The sequence below is a fragment of the Tinamus guttatus genome, unplaced genomic scaffold (assembly GCF_059628265.1).
Source record: "Tinamus guttatus ecotype Peru unplaced genomic scaffold, ASM5962826v1 Tinamus_guttatus_pri_ptg000153l, whole genome shotgun sequence".
NCBI classification, from domain to species: Eukaryota; Metazoa; Chordata; class Aves; order Tinamiformes; family Tinamidae; genus Tinamus; species Tinamus guttatus.
This window is the reverse complement of record NW_028288687.1, coordinates 1,923,437-1,945,688: the sequence shown is the minus strand read 5'-3', so window position 1 is coordinate 1,945,688 and position 22,252 is coordinate 1,923,437. Positions and strand designations below refer to the sequence as shown.

Here is a 22,252-nt window from a genome sequence, read left to right as displayed (position 1 = left end):
GCAGACACTGAAACTACGTTCCCGGTGCAGGTGCATTCCTTCCATCCTGCCCAGTGCCGCCGGGGGAGCCCAGCTCTCCACATCCATTCCCATTGTACTGAACAGAGCAGCAACGGAAAACGCAAGGGACAGAAGGCAGATTTTCCTTCCTTAGACCAGCATTTGTCAGTGCTCGGAAACCTTCCTGTGATCCACAGCAGAGGTGTCCCCTGGGCAGCTTGCTGGGCAAAAAGACTCAACCAGAGGTTTTTATTTGTTCTCAGATGATTTTGAGGGCTGCTGCAGATGCTGTCAGGGTCGCCCTCCAGATCAGGGCATGACTGGCCCATGGGAGTAGAGAAGTTGGATGCTCTGGATGTCTGCAGGAAAAATGTTTCACCTCAGAGAGCCCAAATTGTTTTGATCTTGCAAGATCTGAATCCTGCCCATGCCTTTAGTGAGATCTTCTCACAAATTCTCTATGCCATTTGTCTATGACTTACTAATGAAGGATAATATTCTGTTTAAAAAGCAAAAACAAGGGCTCTGAGGGAAGAGATGAAGAGCCAAGAGACAGAGCAAAAAAGCACACCTAAACCAGCTGTAACGTTGCCATAGGTCATTAATGAGAGCCCCTAATTTCTTAACCTACAATTCTCCATCCTCCTAGTGAGCCCTTATTATGCAAAAGAAACAACCTACAGTCCATGTACATGGAGTTAGTGTTCGTATAAATGGACTCCATCTTTATACACTTAACTTGATAGAAATTCCAGTCTTTAGCAATGGCATAGGCTGTAATTCAGTTAAATACAAACAGAAGTTACACAATAACAAAACTATACTTAAAGAACTTGGAAAATAATAGTTTCTTTTTATTTTTATGCTAGCAGTCAAAAACATCTGGTAAGTTTTTTAAAGAAACAATGCACTTCCTGCCTCATAGTTCATGGAAAAGCAGTTGTTGCCATTTCCAAAGTACCCATTGTTAAGAGAAACAGCTTTACAAGTTCAGGGACATAATTAAAGACAATGACAGCTGATGGGAATAAAATGAAGAAACATCATAACAAAAAGAGAAAACTCCTGCGACATCATGGTACATCATAGCATACGATTCAAAAGTACAATAAAAACATCAATTGAAAACACACAGAAAGAAAGAACAGTTGGAGACCAGTGTTTTGAGAACAATAAATACTCATGTATTTTAGTCTATCTGTGTTATACACATATCTACATACAAATAATATATAAAAATGAAGTCCACTGACTCCAAGCGCCTAGCAAATGTACAGATTGTGCAGGGACAGATACATAACATTGACTGGTACTGCCAGTCTTTTAATCTCTTTGCAGATCAACACACACACACCAACTTTAGCAAACTTTCCATAAACTTCCTGCGCTTTATATCATCACCACAAATTTGACTTTGATCTGTCTGGCTGAACTGGTGCCACGCCATAACGAGGAAGTCACAAGGAGCGTGCAAAGTCTACGGAGGAAACAAGCGGTCGTGCTGACCTTGTTAAAACTTAGATGCACAGAATTCAAGGAAGCTGTGTACCTTGCAGAGTCCTCTATGAAAATGGTACACAGGGATCTGTTCACACTGCTTGTATGATCTCCATAACGCTGTTCTCCCCCTGTAATGTTTATAATTGCATTTTTGGTTTGAGACAGTGTTTCTGAGAGTTTCATGCTGTCTGTTTTGGAATATGGCCTGTACTTGATACAGAGCTGTAGAAATCTGTTTTGCAATGGGTATGTAATTAGCTATGATTGCACAAAATGCCAGTACAAGATTCTGCAGAGATATTATCTAACATTCCCTGCATCATACAGGACTTAGCAAATTCTACATTTTGCTAACTTCTCAAATGAAAATGAATAGGAGTAGAGAAGTCCAGCATGAACGAGCAAATATACAGTTACATATAAAACCAGCCTTGTAAGAATATGCACACTGGATCACCTGGTCATGCCCAGCATCTCGAGTCCTGCTTCAGCCCTTATCCGCAGCAGAATGACAAATCCGTCACGTGCTGCCTCATATCAAGGCGAAGCCTCTCACCATTTGATGAAGTCTGAGGAATCAGGATGTGAGTCAGGATTCAAACAGCATGCTCTGAGATGCAGACCTCGCCATGTCTACCCTGTCTGATAGAATTTGCTGGCCAATGTTTATTGTGCATATTAGAAGAAGGAAAACTACCACCATGTCATCAGCTGCTCCAAGTATTCTGCAGAGAAGTCCAGGCATCGTGTCGAATGGAGAAGGTAAGCAAATGATTGCCCCTAAAGCGCATACAGCAACTCTAAGGAAAAAAATCCATACGAGACCATCCCAGGTAAAGATTCCTCGTAACACAAGAGTCAGGAATAATGGCATGTCGTAAAAGTAATCTGCAAACTAAATATACAGATGAGTTATGGTACGTTACATTCTAATTAATCTCGAACAATTCCCTAAGCACTTTTAGATTCAAAACTCTCGAATTTAAAAACTTTCTGTATTCTCCAAGTCCACATACACAGTTTAATTATTTTGTAGGATACAGAAACACACTTCTAAAAGGAATCCCCATTCCCTTAGCACTTTGAAAAGAAAGTGTTATGCATGTTGTTGCATAAAGTGAAATTTAAGTGAGCAAAAGCCTCTCTAAAATCTGGTATGAAGTGCAGGTTATGAATGCTTAAAAATGAGGTCTTAAGTCTTGGCTTAGAGTGGACAGGAACCGTAGGACTGAGTGATTATTCCTCTTCCTTAATGCTAGTTTGTTGGGTTAAAAAATGACATTGTCCTTCACAGTGCCATGGATTAAAGCAAGCTTTGTGGTCCTTTTCAGGCTCCCTACTAGGATGTGACAGGAAAGGACTGTTTGCTTTGGTGATATTCTGCATGCTATCAAGAACAGGTCTCACTTGCACCCTCCGCCCTCATCTTGTACATCCTTTGCACTGCCTGTCATGTCTCTGTACAAGATGGGATTCCAGCTGTAATAAAGTATGGAGCCAGCATGGACTGCTCACATTTGGCAGTGAATTGGCACAAACATTTTAGAGGCAGATTCAAATCCTAGAGTTCAAATCTGAACTCTGGTTTGAAAGTTTCAGGCTCACATCTCTAATTCTGCTTTGCCACCTATGTTTTATCTCACTCTACTTTCTCTTCCCTGCCAGGATGGCTGCAGAACAACTCCTTCAAGCTAGGAAGCATTTTTATGGGAAAATACAAAATCCAGTAGAGATTGGTGACACCACAAACAAGTGGTGGCATAAAGAGATAATTCACATGCTTATACAAATTCCTTTTTCATTGCTGCATCTCTTTTAATCCACTATGTGTTATGCAGTTCAACGAGATAAATGTGGAATTATAAACACTTACAGGTCGAGGTTGCCCTGAGAAGCGCTTGTTGTAATTTCTAATGTCATGTACAATTTGTTTAGTTGGATTGTCTTGTTTTCCACTGGAGATGTTATCCAGAAGAATCACCTTCATAAGAGAAGATAAACATTAACACTGTGTATTTTAATATATTAAGGATATTGTTCTGTAGCACATTCTGTCCATATTCTCTCTGTCGGGTTGATTTTTGTCCCGTGTCAGTAGTTCCATTATAGCAAGAATATTTATTAATGCAGATTTCTTTTACAACCTGCATGCAATCTTCCAATACATCAGGCAGCCTCTGGCATGGGTCAGATGAGATTAAGCAGCTCTGTATTGTTTTTTATGGTGTATTATGGTGAAGAGTAAATGAACTATACAAAAGTAAGTTGCTGGAGGCCTGTTTAATATTTCACAGAGTTGCCTAATATGACATGTGTCAAGTGATAAATGTGAATGGCTTCAGTGTCATTCAAGTCTAAGTAAGTGGGTTATCAAATGCTATGGAAAATCAGATGATAGATAAAGTTAATCCATAAGTGTTCAAGCTTGTAGTTATCATAACACAGATGACTACAAGGGAGAAAACTCTCACCTTTTGTCTGCAGAGAGGGCAGGTTATAGCTCCTAAACAGAGACTGTGTTTCCAGTATGTGATTAGACAGGGACCTACAAAAAAATTCAATGACGAAATTAAGATATATGGAGCACATTTAAAAGTATTTAATTTATATAAGGTAATTATCAGAACTAATAAACCCTCTTTCTACAACTGACCCTAAAATTAGTTTAATTCTTTGCTATCATTTTTATGTGTTTTTTTCTCTGCAAAGTGACTGTATAAAAACAGTGCCTTAGATCTTCTACACCGATATATACAGAGATACGTAGACACCCTCAGGGAGACTTGGATATTTTTATTCCTTCTGATAGTGTCTTATCCTTGAAGCTCTCTTGATTGTGGTTGAAGCACTCTGGAATACAGGTACCCTTCCAGTTTTTGTGTCCACAGCACTAAGATTAGACTGCCCATATTAATGACAGCAGTGGCTGACGTACACGAATGTCAGTGCTGGCATTAGCAGCAAATACAGCAGAGCATGAGCAGCATCTCATCAGAAGCAGCTCCCGGGCTCGCTGTGCGCTGTGACAGGTCAAGGGAAAAAAATGTCTTAACATGTAAACTGATCAAATTTGACAAGGATCCCAGTGAACACAGAAGGAGAACAATGCACTGCCATTTCGATGGAGTTGTCCTATGGAAATGAACTCTTCTCTTTGTTCTGTAAATAACCAGGGCCTGCAAGTGGGTTCTGGTAAGCAAGAAGTCTTCAGGAGCCCTCGGTGCAGGGTTTTCTGCACCCAGCCATTCTTTGCCCGTCGTCACTGCGAAGTGGATATTAGCAAAACAGTGTTTTTGAATCAAGTATCTAAATGGTAATGATGTTTTTTCAATTAGGTTCTCTAAAAGAGGGATGTTAAGTTTGACCTCAAGACATTTCTATGAGCCTTGCCCTCACTGTTAGAGCAGGGCTCCTTTTGTTTGCAGTGGAGTGCAAGGTTTTTCTTTATGCCACTACTGGTTCATACAAAGAACAGTTGGTTGGGCACATGATTGTATTTATATTGCAATCCCCATGTGGGATATATAAACTCAGCCTGGCAGCCAACAACAACGTTCTGCTTGAACTTTTGCATTTGACAAAAATCATGCCTGACTTCAGAACTGCTCTGCCTATCTAGGTCCAGATCCTGTACCATGATCGGCGTGATGTATTGTGCCTATGCCCGGTCCTGCTGAAGAGAGGGGAATTATAATGGTCCCTTAGTTCTTCAAGGGCTTTAGAAAAGCAGCCAGAAGAAATTAAAATTTGCTACATGCAGAATCATTTGTTCACTAGAACAGGAAGGCTGGATTCCTCTGAAGTTGACCTATTGGTACTTCAATGCATTTTTCATAAAATAGACAAAATCCTGTTTTAATCTAGCTCACTACACAGCTTTCTGAGGGAGTCCATAGGTTTCTCTAAAATACCTCTGTGGTCATAGTTAATTAGAAAAAAATAATATTGCTCCAGGATCACTTTTCACTTGAACTTCCTGAACATATGGTTCAAACTGAAGCTGAAAAGGAAAACTTCAGGACAAACTGTATGAGTTACTACTAATAATAAAATCAGACATTTTTTATAAGTCCACATTAATCTTCTTTAAAAGCTTTGCGTTGACCACATTTTCTAAATAAAACTTTTACCAAAATGGAATTTATTAGGAGTATGCAGCCTTGCCTTAGCTCGGTTCCGGAGGGCATCCAGGAAAGTTTTATTGCTAATTTCAGTCGCAACAGTCTTAGATCTATGCAGAATGGTTTTGATAAGCTCAGTGTAACATTTTATTGGTTTAAGATATGAGAAACAGACATGTTACAGAGACTGCTTCTACTGTATAAATACAGCCATGGCATGTATAATGCACTGCACTGGAATCTATGCTTCAGAGTACAAATGCCAAGGTACTTGGGGAAAGTAAAGCCTAATTAAATATATATAGCTCATGATAACAATATGCAAAGCTTGTATTTGGTACTTCTGTGCAGATGTCTAGATGTTATAAAAACAAAGCCCATTATGTCTTATTCATAGATGGAAAAGGGAAAATTAAACCTGGCTAGAGAAAGAAGAGAGGTAATGATCTTTGTTGTTATGTCTATCTTTTTATTTGAAACTATAACTTCTATGATATTTTTTGAAACATGTTTTGAGGCCTTATGAACTGTTTTGGTCTGGAGTGAATTATATTCAGAGCATCCCATCTGCATATGTGAGCATGGTAAAAAAGGGTTATGTGCATGAAAGCCTGAAACATCCTGAAGTGTTTACATGTTACTCAAGTGGCAGGTGATCCCTACATCAAAGGGGTGATTCATTGATTTGCAGTGGTTTCACGGGGTGGGGATAGTGGCAGCGTTGAGGGAGTTGTTCTGAGTGAGCATCGTATCAATCTAGACCAAAATGCCACTTTCTAAAAAACAAAGATGTGTGTTTATTGCAACAGCAGTAACAGCATAATTCCTTGCACTCATTTATGCTCAGGCCTTTTAATTACACTCTTAGATGGTGAAAAAAGTGTAAATGGCTTATGAATATAGCATACACTTGCTTTAAAGTGTCTAAAATCCCAGAACAGTAGAAAGAAGCTGTATGGTTCTGCCCACTATCTTTTGATGTGTCTTGCTGTTACAGTGTCAGCTGTTACTGCCTCCAGCCATCTCTCTGCCCCTCCGCCAGACATCACTGATCTCCGGCTGCACTAAGGTACCTTCACTGGCAGCTTCTGCCTCATCGGATCATGAAGCTGGTTCTCTTCTGTCACCTCTGTTGTGGGGACAAAGGCCTTCAGCAAGAGACGTGGCAAGAAACTGGGGCAGTGAGGTTGTAAAGCACGCCTGGTTCGCTGCAGGATGTGTCAGAGGTCTGGCAGAAAATGCAGTTAAGCATCCTAGTGGCCTTATCCTGCTCCCTTCGGAAGCAGCTTCAAAGCTCCCGCTGACTCTAGTGGTACAGAATGTGAGCCTTAAAAATCCTGAGATCTCCTTTAGAAATAGAATATATTTCACTACTTTGTGCTGCATCCTTGTTTTCCTTTGAAAAATTATTAGATTTCTTAAAATCCTAACTGTATTCCTTAGTAGCCTAAAACAAGGCTTTTAGCAGATGCATGTATCTACAGAATTAAGGTTTTACTTAAATTATCCACTGAATTTAGTTGCTCTGGATGAGGCCAGGAGATCACACTGCAGGCAGCCTCAAAAAAAAAAGACCTTCACAGTGTTTTCCCAGACAATATGTCTAGATCCAAACTTGACACTTTCCTGTTAGGACAGATCCTGGACTGGAAGAGAGTTACTGAGCGTGCATTATGATGCCTTCAAGCGTATTTTCTCTATGTGACCACAATGATTTACTTAAAAAAAAAAAAAAAAAAAACAGAAAAACAGATTTCGAAAAGGTTTATATATGTACATATGACTGAAACTCACTTTTATAATAGTATAGTGTAACTTCCACTAAATTTTCATTTAGAATTCTTTTACAGTACTATAAAATATGGTGATTATGCCTTATTTCTCTAGATGATCTCTGCTATATTTTATGCAATGGTTTCATGCGGGAGCAAGCCTGCAGAATACATCATACAGTCAGCACCAATTTTACGGGACAGCTGGGGTTTTATCCTGCTCAGTACTGATAACAGAAAGCTAAGCTGTCTGCCTGTGAGAGTTCATGCTGGAAGATAAGACTTTGTTATATCTTGAGCTTTTACAGTCACAAATTGTACAATTTTAAGACTGTGAATTTCCGTAACAAAGCTTTTCACATAGCTGAATACACTGTCTGTTTTTATAGACCTTTTTCCCATTCTGTGAGTTTCTACTGTAATTTAACAGTAGGATGATTTGCTATCTGCTTCTCGAGCATTTCAGAAGCTCTTGAGCACCTTCTAAATGTGAAATCATTGCGCAAATAATTTTTGTGTGTGTGTGATTTAAAGATAGGACTTCTCTGCTTTCTAGTGACAGAACTTACATTAATTCCAGGGCAAAGACTTGGACTGTTGTGTCGGTAGAACTTGAGAACTCTATAAGAAGATTGAGCAGCCAGTATGAGCATTGTACTGAATCTGGAAACCTTACCACAGAATAGGTGTCCACAGTTGGTTTCTACTGGGAAAGTAGCTGTTTGGAGACAGATTGGGCAGCTGAAGTCACTGTGATTACAAGGTCGCCAAATTTGAAGTGATTCCTAGAAGAGCAGCAGTACAGGTTCTTTAGTAAATTAGTATTTTTTTTGACATACTCAGTTTATTAATAATAATGTACTATGAATAGCAGGTTCACAGAAACCAAGTATGAATGATATGTAACTAATAATTAGCTCAGCAAAATCATAGGCTATGTAGCAAAAAGTCTCCTTTACTTAAGTACACCCCATTGCTTTGCTTAGGAAGGTCTGTAATTAAAAATAACTGTGTTTTAGAGCATGAAGATAGGAGTTTGGTCAATCTCTGAAAGACATTTTGAAAGGCAAAGTGTGCGTGCTTACAATGTATCTGGAGTAGTCTACCTGCCAATGGCAAGGCTGAAGGATGTGTGTTGTTCCAGTATTTTGCATAAGATCATTATGTATCTTCTTTTTTTTTTTTTTTTTTTTTTTTTTTGAGAGAGAGTAATAGCATGCATTTCTTTAGCTTTGTCTCATTCAACAAATAGAACCAAATGTGTTTCCAATTATGTAATAGATACTCAGTTAGGAGAAACCCAGCATTCCCGGACCATAACAGTTGGAAATTATGAAAAGCTCCCTTGCCCTCTGCAAGGTCAACTAGTCAAAACTGCTTGTGTATTTTATATTAGAATGTGATGTACAGTAATTAACTTACTATATGATTCCTAAGGAACAAATGATTATAGCTTTCTTTCTGGGTGACTCATCTTTTGCTGACTAACATGAGCAAATCTATAGAAACAGAGTTTGCGCTGTTCAGAAAGCTGGAAAATGGGATGTGACTGTGTTGCTCCATGGCATCAGTTCTGGCTACGGAGGTTGGCTGCCACACGGGGAGGCTGGAAGCTTGTTAGCTGACTGCAAGTTGCTGTTGAGACATTGAAAACTTGGGCCCTCAAAAAGCCTTTGAGTTCAAGATAGGACTCTGTGACGTAGAGAGCAAAGAACAAGGCAACAGTCCTATAATAATGATGCCAGATAAAGAATATGTGCGTGCATATGTATATATGTGTGTGTAGATGCATATATACATTATATGAAGAATTTTTTTTACTATTAAGCGGTATTCTTTATCTTCTTGTGATACCTCTCTCATTGAATGAAGCAAGGTGGGTGAATTTTGAGCCTTCACCATATGACATTGCCAGACAATGTCTTCCTGTTATGAGTGGCCAAATTTAATCTGCACAGTAAACCTCAGTCTGATTTGACCTCAGTTTCAGCTGCCTATAGATCTCAGTTGTTTTTGCAGGAGATGACAGGAAAGACTTGCAAGAACTAGCCTAGATGAAGAACTAGCCAGCTGAGTGCTTCTGTGGATGCAGATGAGCCACACAGAAGCTGCACAAAGTGCCAGGCTCATCCATGTGCACGTGAGTTCACCTGGGTTTCTTGCAGAAGGAGGCGCCACAGAGTTTTCTGCAGAAGTTCCAGCAAAAGTTGTTACAGAGCCCAATATGGGCTCTGGGAAAACAGTACAGACCGGTCTGGGGTTTCTTGCAGTGTCCCTCAGAGTCACTTTGCAAAGTGCTGGTGGCCAGAGATATTCTTTCTTCCCATCCATAAGGTACAACTACTTCTTTTAAAAAGACAAAGCTAGGCTGACACTAGGTTTATAGTAATAAAGTTAGTTGAAAGCGACTGGAAAAACAGAAAGGAGTACTGGTAGCATGGATAAATGGCTTTTTCATTCCCAATTATACATTTATAATAATAATAAAATAGAATCTTATTTGTATCCAGAGCTGCAGGCTTTTATTTGGCCTTTGGTAGGCATTTATCAGACTGAGTAAAACCACGGGCGCACCAATCACTGGAAGGGCTGTTACTGCTGGCTGTAGTCACGGTGTTTCTCTCAGGGCCCTGCTACAGGCAAACAAGGGCCAGACCCTGAAGCCTTTGAGTTGCTCAGGATTTATGCTGATGTAAAGTGGTGGTGCAGCTCAAGATTTATGCGGTGTAGAGGATATCAGACTATAGCCATGATGATACATTTTTATTGTCACAGAAATGATTGCACTTGGAAGAGAAGGAAGGGCATTCCTAAGGGATTAAGTAGACCAAACTTCCTGTTTGCCCTCCAGGAGGATGAACGAGTAGTTCAGCGAGGGCAGACACATTTTATACATCTTTTGCATTTAAATTATGTTTTTTAAAGTTGTCTAAGGGCTTAGGAGGTTTAATCTCCATTAAGAGTAATGAAGTGTGCATAGCTGTGTACTTTAGGTCATTTGAGACACTGCCAGCTCTAAGATTTTCTTAATAGCTAATCAGTTAGTGCAGATTGTTTTTATTGATAAGTATCGTACTCCTGGCAATGCTACACATGATAAATTATTTATAAAAGTTAAGCAATTTTAGAAAAATCTGAAAAGTACTGAAAAAGCATAAAACATTTGAAAAAGAATATATTTACTATATAGTTAGAACAACTTTTTTTTTTTTGTATAGACATATTTCAGATGATGTCACATTAGTTTATAAACTAGGTAGGTTTGCTTAGGAGGCTGTTTCTCTTTTCTTCAGTATTTCACCTGAGAAAATAAAATAGCTTTCACATATTATAAAGGCATTAGGCAAAAGAGCTAAGAAATCAGTTTGAACCCTGGGGAGTCCCTCCTTTACCTGCCTGATTTTGTTACCTGTTCCTTGTCTGCTTAAGTAGGGAGAGGTCAAGGTAGCACCTTGAGGAGCCTCCAAGCTACTTTCCGTGGCCTCGTTAGATCTGGGGGTTTTTTTTTGTGCAAAATTTAGTAGAATCTGGACCACTGCTATATTAGTATACTGCTTCTGTTAACTAAATCTTCATGATATCGACATGAACTAATCCGCAGCTTCTGTACAAGGAGTCACTAGGTAAAATAGCATTCTTCAAGTGGAAAAGAAATGACAGAAATCGTGAAGGTCTTTAAAAGATAATGGAGAGGATCAAAAAGGCTCTCTAGGATCAGTTGTTTTCTGTCTCTACTAGTACAACAACCAAACAGCATTCACAAACTATTGGAAATGTATTTAAGCAGTGGATGTATTTGTTATGGATGCTAGAAATTGCTATGAATTCAATGTATGCAGGGCATTAAGTACCATTAAATGCAAAGGTAGCAGCTCTGATTGAGGAAGTTCCTGAACCATAAAGCTAGAGGACAGAAGCTTCTTCTGGAGCAAACATAATGTAATTGCCTGTTTTGTATTCTTTAGGCGTCCATTGCTGCAGAGAGGACTAAATGGTCCTAGTTTGACCTGGTAAAGTCACTCTAAAAAGAGTAAAACAATTTGGGGAGATTTGGAGACACCTTGTGCAAAGGTAACAGTGACTTAGTCTTGTCCTGCATAAGTAGACTTGGGAAAACATGACAAACCTTGCATTTATTTTACTGGGTTATGTACATATTTCTGATTTATTTAGCCCAAGCTCTCTAAATGGTGTTCAGGTTAGTTTTATGCTGGTTGTAAGGGGCAGACAAGCTGAATCAGATAGAAAGAATATTGGACATAGCTGAAAGTCTGTCAGAATAAATTCACCCTTCCAAAATCTTGATCCAGCAATTGAACATTTGAACTACCAAAATGAATTAGAGATTGAAGTAGCAATTAAGGTAGTTAGTACTTTGTCACATGGCTGCAAGCTTTAATGGTGCTGGAGACCCCCAACAAAATAAAATTTTGCGCAACCTCTGCCTAAAATAACAGATTTTTGGGGATGTTCCTTTAATACACGTTCTAGGGAATGCTCTACATGTAAATGTAGAAACAACACAATTTAAATTTCAATCCTGTTAATAGTCTAGGCTGGCAACTTCTGAGGGTGCCCATAAAAGTCACTGTTTCATAGCAGTGTATTATGATCTTGCTGCCTTGGAAAATCCCAGGCCTGAATCAAGCCACTGAGCAGTGCTCATCAATTTTAGGGACTAGCCATGGTCACCTCTTAAACCGTTTTCAGCAGGGGTAGCCTTCATCCATGTAAGAAATGTTGGTGGAGTAGCATGGACCAAAGAGACTCATGCCCGGTCAGCTTTCACCAGGCCGTGCCCTTGAATTAGGTGACTGCCAAAAAGTGATGGAAAATGAAGAACCCTGATAGAAAATGAAACATTCACGTTGAATAAATGGGCAGGAAGATAGTAAATAGATTGCAGTGTGATGGAAATGTTCTTCAATGATACAAGTGGCTTTGGAGACTTACAGTGAGACTTACTTATAGGCTATAATGGATGATATACAGAGCTTCGTGTTGAATTTTATGCCTACAGGGTGGTAAAGACCAGAAAAGTTTAGATGTTTCTTTTAAAATATGTCTTTATTTTTCTAAAATCAGGTCCATATGTTTATATTCTTTTTTCAATGAGCATCCCAGGAGCTGCCTGCTTTAGGGGTCAAATTTTCAAAAGAACACCGATTAGGAGCCCAGTTCTGAAGCTGTCCAAACCCATCAGTTCACAGTTCAACAGATTTTTTTAAGAAAATTGGGATCTTCTAAAATCTGGACACTTATTTCAACTTAAAATGAAAGCTGAGCATTTTGGAAAGGTCATCTAGTAGGACTGAAAAAATCAAGCCATTAGATTTGATGCTTTTTTAATACTTGTATGTAGAAGAAAGGCATGAAGTAGTGATCCCACTGATTATGGAGCCAGAAGCTCCTGGGTGTAAATCTTTATCTCCAAGGCGCCGCTCAGCTCACTACAACTTCCAGTTTCACCACGTAGAATTTTTTAAAAATATTCAGTGAGGAGTCCATTCTCCTCAGCATGTTTAAAGAGGAGGAATTAAAGCTCAAATAACACCAGCTGAAAGAGCTAACAACATTTATTCGTTTATTTCCATGAACACCTGCCATTTGGAAATAAAACAGACCTCACTTTGGAATCGGAATGTTCTGAGGGCACGATACCGCATTGCCTCTTCATGACATTCCTGCCACAATTGCTCTGTATCTCAATGACAGGGCAACTAAGAGGAGCCAAGATATACTGGACAACTAAATGTTTGACAATAGGTACCAAGCCTAAACACAAGCAAACTAAAAGTACACATTTTGAAGGGAAAAGCTGATTTATGCAAATTTTCCAAACGTAACTCTAATGATTAAAAGTATAAATATATATTTCAATTATTTATTCAGTCATTCTAATGAATACTTCCTACCTTTGCTCAGAAGACATACACAAAGTTTGGCTTACCATTGCTCTTTCCAGAAAAGTGTGAGAGGAGCCGAGTAAGTTACACTAACTGGCAGTGTTATGGTGTGGACTCATTCATCAAGGCAAGTGACACACATTTGTCAATTATTAACTTTGTTGCCCAATGTCAACGTTCTCTTAGGTTTTCTACATTACGGTTACGAAAGAAACCTTTTCCCCAAACACAGCAAGTCTGGTAAAAGAATAGAGGACTCCTGCAGAAAAAACCAACACTCTCCTCCCTTTCCAAATAATCTAAATAAATCTCCTCCCTCAGAAGGATGTTTAATGTAATTGAAAAGATCAATGAATCTAATAAAAATACCACATTGCTATTTTCAAATATTAACTTGATCAAGGGCAGACTGCAGGGATTTTGATCGCCTGAGATAGTAGCAGCCTATCAATTGTGTAGACAAGCGATTAACTGAAGGCTGTTGTGAAACAGGCACAAAAGCTGCCAGACACATGTGATACCTTGGCATTGCCTAACTGCAGAACGAGGTTAACATTGGCCAGCTGATCACGAGAAGTATGTAATTTAAGCAGAAGATCTAATAGGCCAAAATAGTATTAATTCATGGGTATATATGCTTCATGAAGTATTTATTTTTTGTCTATCGGAACAGAACAAAATTAATGCCCTGGCTGTTCCTCCTGAAGCACCGATCTGCTAAAAAAAGCACTTTCCAAAGCCTAACAGCTGGATGGGATACGTAGGAAAACAATGTTCCTTGTTTGTCATCCGTCCCTAGGGAGCATTCTTCACTTTGTTGCTGAGAAATCAGCGGCAAATTCAATAGTGTGTGTGACTTCCTGTGCTGGATATTCACGCATATTTCTATGCCAGTGTGCTATATATTTGTATATATATATGAATGGCATTATTATTTATCCAAATATGCATACAGTGTGATTTAATTACTTATAAAAGATGCCAGACTAGGTGACACAGCATCAGTGGTGGCTGCTTCCCCATGGTGTTCTGCTGAAAGGCTTCCCCCTTGCTAGACCCCCAGAGCATCTGAACGTAACTCATGCTCTCCTACCCCTCTCCACCTCTTCTGCTCAACCTGATAAATTTAGGTCTGCTACCAAACTTGTCCATCATTCCTAGTAATGACTGCGATTCTTAGCCGTGAAGTATTTAGCTAGTGGAAAATTGGTTTGAACACATTAAACCCATTTTACTTAAGTCACTCAAGCATTTGATTACTACTAAATCTAAACAAAACAAAACAAAAAAAGGATTTGAACAGTTTTTAACATAAAGATGAAACCCCCATAGCAAAATAAGCAAAAGAGGTAAAGATTTTCTGTAAAGATTAAATGAACCTGAAAGACTTCATTTTATTTGCTGGGGGCTATACACATTGGGCTTTGTATCTTTTGCAGTAACATATGCTTTTAACTAACAGACAAGGTAGAACTGGAAACTATGCTGAAGTCTACTGTGTTTCAATAAAAGACTTCTTTTTAATGCCATTTTCAACCTCTTTTTGCTCATTTACCATTGCGATTCAAAGCGTCTTCTCCATAGGCAGAGCTAGATGCCACATGGCAGAAATTCTGCAGTTTTGTCTGATTTTCTCTCAGTAACCCACTCTTTAACAGAGAAACAGAGATTTTATTAGACCTAATTCGTTAAATTTGGCTATACTTGCTTGCTGGAGAAAGACTGTTAAATACTAGCAAACTTCCTTTTACACAGCTTCAGAATATTTGGTGATACAGATTGTGAGCACAAGAAAATCTCTTACATTTGTGGGCCTATATGTAGTAAATCAGAAAAACATGATTGCCATAACAAGCTGTGTGGCCAATGATTCCTATTGTGTCTTGCACATGGAAACTGCACTCTTGCACACATCTAATTGTAACTTGCTCCTTTTCTCATGCTAAATCTTTTGCAGAGGCCTTAAAGCACAGCTACAACACAAGTAATAATTTTACCAATAAGAAGATTGTCATTTTGGCTTGAAGTTTGAGCCTGTTCAAACAGTTACATGCCTGAGTTATTTGTGTAGTTGAATAGGCCCAGCAAAGCCAACAGGTGTGTTCGTGCCAACTGTACTGTTACATTATTCATTTGCAATTTTCCACCTAAAGTTTCTTACTCTGTAAAAACCTACTTAACTGAAAACTGGGAGAAGTATAGAGATGTGAAATACCACTCCCCAGCAATGCTTCAGACCAGGGCCTGCATAAAGGCATTTGACACAAACCAAGGAGCTTTATGCCTGAGATGATAGTTTCTCATTAAAGTCTTCTCACCATGTCCCAGATGTGACCTAATTCCGTTCTGGAAAATAAAGTGGTGAATGCTGACTGCTGTATATTCAGGTAGGCCTTACAGTATTTGTGAGAAAAAGATGAACATGTAAGCTATGAGAACAGGCATTAACCTGGATCACATAAAGAGCACAGTGTGACAGACCAACTTTCTAGTGATGTATGTGAAGAAAGCAAAAGAAATCTCTTTAAGTGGATACATAAGTGAACTGCTAGTAAAATCAAGCAATCAAAACTTCTATCACAAAGAGATGAACAAAATGCAAAATATAAGATTGTTTGTTAGAAATGCCAATAAAATAATTGTAACCTCTGTGGCCTTGCTTAGAGAGAGCAATCTCTTAAAGTGGCTCTACTTAACCTGTCGGATGAGGCTTTCACTCTTTGGAACATATTCATATGATATTTGAACTCAAATTAGAGAGATACATGCTAACTTGCTTTACTCATTATGTAACTGTTTTAGTGAGTAAATAAGTAAATACAGAACACTTCATCTTGTACTTTACATACCTATAGCATTCCCTCCCTCTCTTTAGCCATTGTTGGGTTTGGGACATTCCCATGTTATTTGTTAGCAAGTGACAGTTGTGAGTAGTTCACCTAACATTTCTGCTTTTGACACACCTTTCTTCTTCAGCTGGAGTTTATTATTTGAATAAGCCATTTCAAAACACATTTCAATGATTTTCAATACCAACTCTTAGGTAACAAAGGCAATTCTTCAAGGACTTGTGTTAATTTTCCACTTAACAATAATGGAAATGAAGAACTTACTCATATCTTATTCAGTGAATCTTGCATGTGAATTTTTCTGAATAATAAGATGATGGGATTATAATGTGTACTACAAAACATGTTATTTTGAAGTTGATGTTGTCTTTAGAGGGAATAGAGATATTACCATTAGACTGCACACCATTACCGTGGCAGAGAATCCATCTAAAGGGACTATTTCTTTTTGAAAATCAAGTCTGTGATTTTCATCATGCTGAAAAAGCATATACGTAGGTGCACAGATAATGTTAGGATCAGAATCTACAAAACAGAGGGTCTTCTTGGGACATAAAAACACCTGTCAAACTTTCTTTAGTCCCACGAATTCACACTACCTTTCCAACATAGCAGGATTTGAAACAAGAACATGGAATTGTTTGTGACAAATCTATCTGCCATACTTCATATCCCAGTATTGAACTTCTTGTCGCTGGAACAAGCTGAAGTGGTATCTGAGAATTTTAATACATAGGTACTGGAAAAGCCCAGTACTGCTACCATGACAGTGTAAACAGTTCCATGGTGTCAAGTAATGTCAGCCAAGACCATTTTCACTTGTGACCTTGCACACTGAAAAAAAAAGGAGTATCAAAATAGAAGTACAGATATTTCTGAGATAGTAAACAAAAAGCCAGAAATAGAAAAGCAAAGATATGAGATTGACAAATGTTTGGGAAACAGCTGAGGCAGAGAGGGCAGGCTAGGAAGGAAGGTTACAGTGAAAAAGTAAGGTCATGCTGGAAAGAAAAGATATAGTAGACATGCAATATTTTATCCTGCTAAAGCCCTGCTAAAATGTCCCTGGTCTGAAATGATTTATTGAGGTAATCCAGGTAGATCATTCCTAAAGACAATAAACAATTATTTTCCAGGAGTCAAAAAATGCAGTTGCAAAGATCTGGTTTGATACTTTTTGTTTTATATAAATGTACTTAGCTTTCCACCTTTGACTTATTCTCTTCCCTCTATAGCTTTTTAAGAAAGGAATGGTCTACCAGGACTTTTGGCTCTGTGACATTATTCCATCTTTTTTTTTTTTTTCTGCCTCCCTGGACAGGGAATTATAATATACTAAAGCAGAGACAATCCCTCATTCTCTGCATTCATCTTTTCCAGTTATTTAAGGAGTCACCATATAAGATAATTCTAATACAGGTCTGTCTTGTCTCTTTTTTGTTTTTGGTTTTTTTTTTTGCCCTGCAATTCCTCAGGAGATTTTAGAGACAATGGACTGGCCAGAGGCACTGACCAAATAAGACACATTTCTGTAGACTGCCTTGTTTTTGGCCTGATATTAGCAATATATTCCTACTTCTCAGTTTAATATTCATTGTAATAAAGTATGATCTTCATAGGTCATGTTGGCAATTAATGTAACATCTGTTTCAGTTTAGCAATGCTTACTTTCATGGCATATGATAAACTTTAATATTTGTAGAGGTATTTTCCTTTTTTTCAGTAACTTTTTTGTGTTGTGTTGTTATTCTACAGAAAAGGCGGAGATGCATTATATTCTATACACACACTCACTATATATGTACTATAATAACTGTAACTGGTACTCTGGAACCTAAGACCCCAGAAATGACTGCAGAGAAAACTCAATTCATTCTGAATATAGACTAGAAATACCTTCATATTTCTAATGATAGGACTTACTGTTTCTTGAAACCATAAGTCTGTGGGGGTCAAAGAGAATTTTCATTGAGTTAAGATGTCCTAAGAAAAGAATAAAGAAGAGCATAAATGGCTGAAGTATTCCAGAAATCCCACTGGCTTAAGTATTAATCTGTTAAAAATAAAAGTTCTAATAGTTGAATGACTTCCAGGAAAAGCCTCAAGGGATGAAAGTATTTCTGTGTAACTACATGGCACACATGTGCAAATCTGCAGGTCCAAATCCAAAGTAAATGTTTTGGGCCTTCCATCATGTCATCGGAGGCCCGTTTGGTCCATAGTATTAATCATACTTAGAGAGAGCTTTCGCATTGCATGACTTCCCCATCGTTCAGATTGTACAAACCAGTCAAATGACATCGTAGGGAAGGAACCTATAAAAGAGTTTTGTTGGAAAAACACTGGTGTTTTTAAAGCAAAATGTGGTTTGACATTTTATAAAAAGTTAATGTCACTGTTAATGAAAAAAGCAACCCTTGTTTGCCTGGGAAACTGGTTCTTTCTGCGTTTTGCCTGTTTTTCTGTGTGGTTTTAGAAAATCATAGGAGTGTAAGAACATGGCAACTTTAGTCCTTATTCCCCTAGCAAACTCCTTGCGTTCAAAAACTTGAAGCATATGTTTAACAAACAGCTCCTTTGCAGATCACAGGAGGGTTTTCTTAGTACCTCTGCACCATTCCCTACTCTCTGTTAATTTTCCAGCTAGCTCTTGGGCCTAGAGGGCACAGCACTAATCACAAGACTGGTTTTATTGTCAGTTCTGAGAGTCAGTGACCTGCAGTTTTTGAAACCTTGTTCTGTGTCTTGTGCAATCACAAAACATTTACCTGGGCGGGACCAGTAACAGACTGATAATGCTTTTCAGTCAGTTAAATAATATGAGTTCATACTGTGGGATTTTTTTCACATGTTCAGTTATACAGAGAAACATTTATTTGTCTGTTAGAACTTCTAAACGGGCCAAGACCTTTTCAATAAAATATAAAAACTTCCAATATAGATAGAACTTGATTCAAAAGGAAGTTGGAGACAGGAGAATGTAAGAGATTATGAAAGGAACTGAAGGGATGTGTCTTTAATAATTTACTACATGAATTTCAGTAATTGATTAATTTCAGATTCCTATATCTGAAAAAAAATGTAAATATATGTAGATATACAGCCCCACAGAACATCATGAGGCTTAGTTGATGATGCTAAAGCTTTTGAAAGGTGCATAACTCATATCAATCAAGCCAGTAAATATGACAGAAAAACTGAGGATCATTTTTCATTTTATGCATTCTAGCAGGGAGAAATGTGCAAATTACATAACTGACCACCAAGTGTCACTGTTTGGTATTTTTACATTCTTATTTCTGTGTTCATAATTGTGTAAAAAAGTCCTAATTTCCAACAAGACTAAGAATATTTCTGAACAGCAGGAGACCTACCCCACAGGTTAGGGGCCAATTTAAGTGCCTGCGTATATGGCTTTCTTCAACACGGCACCTAGAAGTAATGCCTGAACTAAATATCATTCATAATATTGAATACAATAATGTAGGTCCCACTGAAAATCAAATGATGCATAGATAAAATTCCCAAACACATTTTTGTTGTTCTTGTTAGGAAAGGTAGACATTCCTCACTGACGGAATGTCAGATACTTTGTCAAGAAGACAAAGGACACATTACCAAAGTGAGTGAGTGAGTTTCTACTACTGGAAGTCATTTAGAGTGACTTAAAATGTAACAACAGTAGACATTAGACATCACGAGATTGAACCACAGGCCTGGTCTGAGGTGCTGAGCTATTCTTTCCTGTCTCTGCAATGTTAATGTAGGTCATAGTCCTTATCTTGATTGGCACAAAAATGGAATTTGCTGACAGCCATTCATGTGAGCTGCAGGTCATGCAGAGATTTCCAACTAGGTTTAAAAAATAAAATGAACTCCTATATAACTACATGTATAAGTGAACTCCTATGTGTCTGTATAACATATATAGGTTCCCTTTGCCACTACCTCCTTTGGCCCACACCAGAGCTCAGTTTAAACAGTGCTGTGGTGTTCCTCATGTGTCCACATGTAGCTGAAGGATGCAGAATAGTTACATAGATTGCTATATATATTTGTAATTGCGTTCTCTGTGGAATTCAGATGCCGTAAGTATTCCTTAGGAAGACCCTCCTAAGTGCTAATACTGGTTTGTCTTTGTCATCTTGTGATCATTCAGAGTCCGTAATCCAAGGTGGATCCAATAGCCAGGATTGCGTGAGGGACCAAGTCTCCTCTGATACAATCCCACAGCACCAAATCTGTACCTTTCTTTCAGGCCCTTCCCTACAGATCTCATCCAATCTACCATCCATACCATCTCTTCACCATAGCCATGCCTTATAAGTTGACATATCTGGATAGTTTTGAAAAAGTAGCAGCCCTTAGACAGGCATATTAGATCTTGGCTGGTTCTGATTAACCTCAGCTCTTTCTTTCTGTCTGTGCTGAAAACCCCCTGTGGGAAAAGTACTTTTCTGCAGTGTTTTTTGCCTCTGTATAAAAAGATGACCCTATTGAAACAGAATATGCTGTCAGAGCCCTTGGTGCACTAATAGGTCTTCATGGCTTCACCTGGGGCCTCCAGCCACCACCCATCCAAGGCCCCAGAAGCTGCATTTAAGCTCCTCCCTGGGCCCTCATTCTCTGTCAGAGCTCTGTTGCGGGAAGGTGGATCCTGATTTGTGGAGATCTGCATCCTGACCTGTGGACTGATTTCCAAGCTTGGCCCCAGATGTGCCTTGTCACTGTGGGCCCAGCTGGAGATCCATGGGCTGTGTCTGGCTCTGGTTTCCTTCAGCACATCTGCTCCTCACCCACAGACAGACTTCTAGGCTTGGCCTTGGACCTGCCTTGTCACCGTGAACTTGCCTGGTGATGTGGCCTGCTGCTGGAACCTGGCTGCCATCTCCAGGCAAGCCAAGCCTGTGCCTGTGCCCTCGCTTGGTTACTGGGGGGATGAGGCCCTGCCTGGTGAGGTCCCTGCTCTGCTGACTCCCTGTCCCATAGGGAACACCTGGCCTGCTTCCAGGAAATAGAAGGAAGCTGATGAGTAAAGGTGAGTAGGAAATGACAGGTGCTAGGACATGATACCCCCTGAGAAGGGAAAGGATGGAGAATGAAAGAAATGGTGAGCAAAGGAGACGGGTGAAGGAGAGGCTAACTCAACAAGCTAGTTGAAGAAGAAAACAAACTGATCATGTTCAACAGTAAAAATCTTAGCACAGGATCATGTGGAATGTTAGTTTTTAAAAAAATCTTTTATTCCCTGCTATGTTTTGTTTGTATTTGTTTGTTTGTTTTAGTGTTTCTTCTGTGACTAGCAAATCCCTTTAAGAAACTTTGAAGGGAAACGGTCAAAGGCTTTCCAGAAGTTCAGTTCCACATTTGACTTCCTGAAGTCTGGACAGCACTATATGGGGAAATGTCCATGTAAACACTGTGTGCTTCGTGATGCAAGGTTTTAATCTGTGCAAGTCGAAGTAAAATTGGTAACAGAATTAAAGCATGTACCTTAAGAAATAGAATAGCCAAAAAAAAAAGGTTATGTGATGTGTCTGTAATAGCTGTTACTCAAGCTAGGATATTTCACTAAAGTGTTAATGCAGTCCTGGCTATGCCACTAAGGACAGATAACATAAGATTCTTCACAAAAATGTAGGAGTTGGCTAACAAGATGCAGTTAAGGGAAATATTTGTTAAGGTTCCTGTGCTGAAGCAGTAACCACATCTTACTGTGAGGTGCCTATGGCACTGAATGGGGGGATTTTCAAGGCTCTGAAGCTTCTGATGGTTTATTACAAAGCAGGATTCTGAAGATCTGCTGCAAGACCTGAGAGAGGCAGTTCTGCCTATGAAGCAAATACCAAAGGAAAGCAAGCGAGATGGTTTCCATTTTAGTAGATTCCTGGAACAAAAGCGCTCCTATGTTTTATTCATCTAGCAGGGCAAAGAAGAAAAGGTGTGTGCAAAGGTGTACATGTCCATGTGGGGGTGTGTGATGCCCTGTCACACGTGTGGCGACGTGGCAGTGTGCCTGTTCACGGCCACGTGGATACAAGTGTCTGGTTCAAGGGCAGCAGCTCAACAGCGCTTTGTGTCCCACTCCATACCTGAGACACTCC

General features: G+C 39.0%; 1 protein-coding gene across 1 annotated transcript; it reads right to left on the bottom strand.

Annotated features, from left to right (window-relative positions):
* Positions 1-1,944: 1,944 nt before the first annotated feature.
* Positions 1,945-13,401, bottom strand: LOC104575345 (E3 ubiquitin-protein ligase RNF170). The gene is made up of 5 exons (XM_088522393.1): positions 13,344-13,401; positions 8,070-8,178; positions 3,972-4,045; positions 3,374-3,481; positions 1,945-2,395 (listed from the first exon to the last, which is right to left on the bottom strand). Exons 1-5 carry the CDS (start codon positions 13,344-13,346, stop codon positions 2,090-2,092), a joined length of 600 nt encoding a protein of 199 aa, XP_088378519.1. The 5' UTR covers positions 13,347-13,401; the 3' UTR covers positions 1,945-2,089.
* Positions 13,402-22,252: the final 8,851 nt, after the last annotated feature.